The sequence below is a fragment of the Vicia villosa genome, unplaced genomic scaffold, assembly GCF_029867415.1.
Source record: "Vicia villosa cultivar HV-30 ecotype Madison, WI unplaced genomic scaffold, Vvil1.0 ctg.003182F_1_1, whole genome shotgun sequence".
Lineage (NCBI taxonomy): Eukaryota > Viridiplantae > Streptophyta > Magnoliopsida > Fabales > Fabaceae > Vicia > Vicia villosa.
In genome coordinates, this window is record NW_026706131.1 from 79,447 (window position 1) to 85,423 (window position 5,977).

General features: G+C 38.1%; 1 protein-coding gene across 1 annotated transcript; it reads right to left on the bottom strand.

Moving 5' to 3' along the window:
* Positions 1 to 3,157: 3,157 nt before the first annotated feature.
* LOC131640501 (uncharacterized) lies at positions 3,158 to 4,759 on the bottom strand. The gene is made up of 2 exons (XM_058910899.1): positions 3,921 to 4,759; positions 3,158 to 3,812 (listed from the first exon to the last, which is right to left on the bottom strand). Exons 1-2 carry the CDS (start codon positions 4,757 to 4,759, stop codon positions 3,158 to 3,160), a joined length of 1,494 nt encoding a protein of 497 aa, XP_058766882.1.
* Between the last annotated feature and the right edge of the window lie 1,218 nt (positions 4,760 to 5,977).

The window sequence follows — 5,977 nt, forward strand, 5'->3', positions numbered from 1 at the left end:
GAAAAACTGCTTTCAACCAGTGGGTTGACAAAACAAGTGAGGTTCAATCAGTGGATTGACACGAAAAATGATTAATTTCTACCTGTGGGTCGACAAAACAAGTGATATTCATTCAGTGGATTGATACAAAAAAGGACAAACCTCAACCAGTGGGCTGACAAAACAAGTGATCTTCAATCTGTGGATTGACACAAAAAAGATAAACTTCAACCAGTGGGTTGACAAAACAAGTGATAGTCAATCAGTGGATCGACGCGGAAAAGACAAACTTCAACCAGTGGGTTGACAAAATGAGTGATAGTCAATCAGTGGATTGACACGAAAAAAGACAAACTTCAACCAGTGGGTTGACAAAATGAGTGATAGTCAATCAGTGGATTGACACGAAAAAGATAAATTCCAACCAGTGGGTTGACAAAAATAAGTGATATTCAATCAGTGGATTGACACGAAAAAGATAAACTTCAACCAGTGGGTTGACAAAACAAGTAATATTCAATCAGTGGATTGACACGAAAAAGATAAACTTCAACCAGTGGGTTGAAAAAACAAGTGATGGTCAATCAGTGGATTGACACGGAAAAAGATAAACTTCAACCAGTGGGTTGACAAAATGAGTGATAATCAATCAGTGGATTGACATGAAAGGGATAAACTCCAACCAGTGGGTTGAAAAAAAAAGTGATATTCAATCAGTGGATTGACATGGGAAAAGATAAACTTCAACCAGTGGGTTGACAAAACAAGTGATGGTCAATCAGTGGATTGACACGGAAAAAGATAAACTTCAACCAGTGGGTTGACAAAATGAGTGATAATCAATCAGTGGATTGGCATGAAAAGGATAAACTCCAACCAGTGGGTTGAAAAAAAAGTGATATTCAATCAGTGGATTGACATGGGAAAAGATAAACTTCAACCAGTGGGTTGACAAAACAAGATAATAACTTTCAACCGGTGGGCTGACAATAATTGAAAATTGCGATCAATGATTAAATTCAACTAGTGATCTGACAAAAACGAACAAAACGGTTCTCAACCACTAGGCTGATTCAAAAGACCAGAAGGTAAATGATTAATTTCAACCAGTGGGTTGGAAAAGGTTAACAAGCATGTTCTCAACCAGTGGGTTGACAAGAAAATAATGATTGCAGTGACATCGTTGAGGATTATGAATCCATGCAAGCTTTTTGCTTATGTATGAGACATCTTTGTTTTTTTCTTTTGTGAAAATTGATGCACGTGTAATGATGTATGATGATTGATCAATCCAAGTAACGAATTTACTAGATGTGTGCCAATGGGCAATGAATTTTTCGGGTATCCATGGTAGACTAGGCTTGGTTTTCAATGGAAAAGGCCGAGCAGGATTGAATTTTTTATTTGTAAATGTTGTGGGATGATGCCCCATGAATGATATGCATGATTTATGAATGCATGCAATGAATGAAATTTATGGTTGGAATATTTTGACATGTGCCCCAGTGGAGGGTCATGATTTTTGTGAAGTTGAAAAGGTCCCTTGGTAGGAGGTTGGTGCAAGCATAATTTCCGACACCAATTTTGAGCTTGAGGATTGCTTGATATGACAAAGTATGCTTGGATTGCTTGAAGGAAAGGTCTTGGCCTTGATTTGCCCCAGAACGCTGAGTCTATGAAGAAATTTGCTTCAATAAAGTTTGGATTCAAACCGATTTTCCTGAGATGACATGCCCCAGTATTTGGGAACTTTGAAATGCCCCTGAATGACGAACTTCTGAAGTGATGTGACCTTGATGGTTCCACTTTAGGCTCTTCAAACGATTTCCATTTTTGGAACTTCCTTGATGGAAAGTGATGATTTACAGATGAAACTATTCAATTCAAAATAGTAATTTTAATGCGACGTGCATGCAAGTTTTGAAAACAAATCATTTATTGAAATGAAACTGTGGTATAGAAGTTTGAAATTCAAGATGTGAAAGATGATGTGATAGCGTGGTATCAAAACAAAATGATTTAGCAAACATTTAGGAGTCAGGTTAACGCAACCTTGCTTTAGTATGCTTTCAAAAGAAACCTCGGTTCAATTAGGACTTTTGAAGGTTGTAACGTGGTCAGGCTCACGGTTTAAGAAACAAAGGATATAAGCTCAAATTTTGATTTTAACCCACCCATTCTTCATGATATACTCCAGTCCTAAGTTCAGTTAACTTCTTTAAGTATTCGACTTCCAAGAGGGTTTGCAGATGATGTTTGAGAACCAATGATTTCTAAGATGGCAATCACTTTATTCTTCTTTGAAAGTCACACAAGTTTGTTCTTGCTTTTCTTTTGACTTATGATGTTTTGATCTTTTTTTTTTTATTTTGACTTTTGTATCCCTAATTTTTTTGCCTAAGTCTCCTTTTTAGGTTTTGACTTAGCAGGCTTTTCTTTGATAGTTTTTTGTTTGAACAACTCGTGTGACATTTGTTCAATGATTAGAGAGAAGTATGACTGCCAGATTGATGTTCCAAAGGAAACAACTGTTGTAAGCTTTGAATGTTCACTATTACTTCGACATTGTGTACGAAGAAAGGATGCGGTTGAACCTTTGGTCGGAAATGGTTCCCATGAAATGATTCTCTTGGAAATCTTATGAATTAAACACTTTAGCTGGACAACTACCCTGCCCCAGGTTTTGATTAAGGGTTTAAATTTCGTGAAAAAAGAAAACACCTACTTCTAAGGCTCAAAGGGGTTGACTAGGGATTATCTTCCTTATATCTCCAGTGTATGGGGATTTGAAAGAATGCCTGTACATCATCAACAAAGTTTTATTTGAAAGCACACTGATGCAAATTGGATATTCATTTTTCATCATTCTCCCTCCAATATTTGCTTAAACAAAAGTATAATGAAGAAAAGGAAATGGGAGAAACATAAACATATTTTTTTCATATTTTTTTTTAAAAAACAAAATAAAATAAAGGAAAAAAAGAGTGAATACGAATGGACTGATTCAAAACTTGCATGCTCATTTCATTAATATTACCATTAAAATTAACAATGTTCAGAAGCAAGTAAACACTTAACAAACAAGTGAAAAAGCGTAAATGCAAAAATGATAAAAAGTGGCTCAATGATCTGCTTTGATCCATTGGCTTTAGGAATGTTCTTGGTGTCTCAGCACTGGTCATGGCATATGACCAACATCCTTGAAACAGAGTATCTTTTTGTCAACCAGATCTTGAACTTTTTCCTTAAGGATATTGCAATCTTCAATGGAGTGACCTGATATCCCACTATGAAAATCACACTTGGCGTTTGGATTGTATTCCTTAGGAAATGGAAACTTTGCAAGTCGGGTTGGTCTGGGAGCTATTGCTTTCTTCTCAACTAGATATGGCCATAGCTGAGCGTAGGTCATTGGAATTGGGTCAATGCGACGATCCTCCTTCTGCTGGTTCCTTTGAGGTATATTCTGATTCCGTTGACGATTCTGATTCTGAGGAGCATTCTGTGAAGAATTATGAGGAGAAGCTGCCCACGGCTGTTGGTATGGTTGCTTGAATTGTGCGGCTGTAACATATGGATACTGATTGTATGGTATGAATGGTGTTTGCTGATAAGCTAAGGGTTGGTAGGAATGTGAGTTTTGAGTCTCTCCACCATCAATTGCGAAAGCAATAGTTTTATCTTCCCATTTCTTCTGAAAGTTGTTTCCATATTTCTTGGTTTCAGTCGACGATCCATATTCCATAGTCAATCGTCCTTCTCGTACACCTTCTTCTAGTCGCATTCCCATATTCACCATTTCAGTGAAGTCGGTCGGAGCGCTTGCAACCATCCTCTCATAGTAAAATGAGCTTAGAGTCTTTAAAAACATTTTGGTCATCTCTTTTTCTTCCATAGGAGGAGAGATTTGGGCGGCAACCTCACGCCATCTTTGTGCATACTCTTTGAAAGACTCTTTCTCTTTCTGTGCCATGGCTCGGAGTTGGTCTCTATCAGGAGCCATGTCAACATTATACTTGTATTGTCGAATGAACGCTTCCACAAGGTCATCAAAAGAACTGATATGAGTACTATCCAATCCCATGTACCATTTCAAAGCAGCACCAGTTAGACTGTCTTGAAAATAGTGGATCAATAACTTATCATCATCAGTATGAGTGGCCATCTTTCTACAGTACATGGTCAAATGGCTCTGAGGACACGAATTCCCTTTATACTTTTCAAAATCAGGCACTTTAAACTTGGCAGGTATTTTCACATTTGGCACAAGACACATATCATAAGCATTCTTTCCAAATGAACTCTTCCCTTTGAGGGCTTTAATCTCCTTTCGCATCTCTTGGAATTGGTCTTGGAAATCATCATAAGCTTCATTTCTTTCATTAGGCTCAACTTGGTAAATGGGTTCCCCAGCTTGTGGCACGGTATGTACCAGAGGTGGAGTCGTAGTCATTACAGGAGTAACTTTAGTAGTTCCAGTAACAGGATGGTATCCCTCTGGCACAAAGTTGTAAGACATGCCCCCAGGGTAGCCATTAGGCATCTGATAGTGAGAGAGACCAGTGGTAGGAGCCACAGAAACAGTAGCAGTAGAAACTTCACAAATCGTAGTAGTCTGGACCTCAATTTGTGTTTGAGTGGCGTGAGGAGATGGAGGAGGTGATGGTTGATTCCGAGCAGCCACTAAGCTTTCCACCAAAGCAGTTAATTTTTCTACCCCGACACGGAGAGTAGTTACTTCATCACGGAATTCATGATTCTCTTGTTCAAGATCTTCCATCTTTCTGTCGAGTAACACTTCTCGTCTGATAAGGATGTCTGGAAATTAGCTTGCCTTATTACTGTTGGGTAAAGAAAGGTATGAGCAATGGATTCTGGGAATGAGAATGCAAATGAATGCAGATGCACGATGATAATTTATGCAAAAATGAATGCCATGTCATATCATGTATTATTCACAAATAATGGATTTTCAATCAACTGGATATAGAATGATTCAAATTACTTGACACAGAGTCTAAGGTTTTTATGTGGGAAAGGTTCTAGACACGGTTCTCAGAGTTACAAACTCCTTTTGAAAACTCAGTCATCTAGTAAATAACTTACCATCCAACTGCGTTTTCAAATGAAGCCTATTCTGAGTGTAGTTTTCGCACTTATCCACGGTAATAGTTACGTTACGCAAATTGGGTGCGAAACCACCATTTCCTAAAAGTCACGGTTTTAGGGTTTTTCTAAAGGTCCCTAGAGTCGGCGGTCCGAATTGGAAACATCATAGCCCAAGTAAATAACTTACTTAGTCACAGACATCTCCTCAAAGGACCTACTCCAAGCGGGGTTTTAGTACCTCCCACTTGACACTACGTCAAGCAAGCTTAATACTAGACCACCATCTTATCTTACGTGTCACTCGAGCTCGGGTGTAGAGCTTTTTCTCACATGCGCCAATAATCAAGAGATTCCAACCACAATAATAAGAAATCAAACAAAGATATAATAAAGACAATAAAGAAGCAAATAAATAAAGCTAATAAATATCACAATAAAAACTAAATTAGGGTTGACTCTCTTTAGGGATAAGTCCCCAGCAGAGTCACCAGCTGTAGCGGCCAAAAATATTCGAGCGTTTGCACATTCGAAATACAGAGTCGCCACCAAATTTTATTTATCCCAAAAGGGAAGGGAAAATAATGATAAAACCCACAAAGAAGGAAAAAGGGGTAAAATAAATATGATAACCAGATTAGGGTTCGGGAGTCGGTTAAGTAAGGGGAAGGTATTAGCACCCCTCACCTCCATCGTACTCGATGGGACCCATTTAGTTATTCTTGTGATTAATTGTTAGCTTATCATCTACTTGCATTCTTTATTAGGTTGGAAAGAGACAAAACTATGTTTTTTATTATTGTGCTCGCCAAGACATTTGTATCTTGTGCCTACGTATTCCCTAGTGCAATGGGAAAGTCAGAGCAATCGTAGTTCGGGAAAAAAGAACTAC

What these genes read in the sequence shown, in the direction of transcription:
- LOC131640501 (XM_058910899.1), bottom strand. Translation starts at nt 4,759, where the DNA reads ATGGAAGATCTTGAACAAGAGAATCATGAATTCCGTGATGAAGTAACT. An exon ending in GAGAAAGAGTCTTTCAAAGA is followed by an intron (nt 3,813 to 3,920) that starts GTATGCACAAAG and finishes TTACTATGAGAG; the next exon opens with GATGGTTGCAAGCGCTCCGA.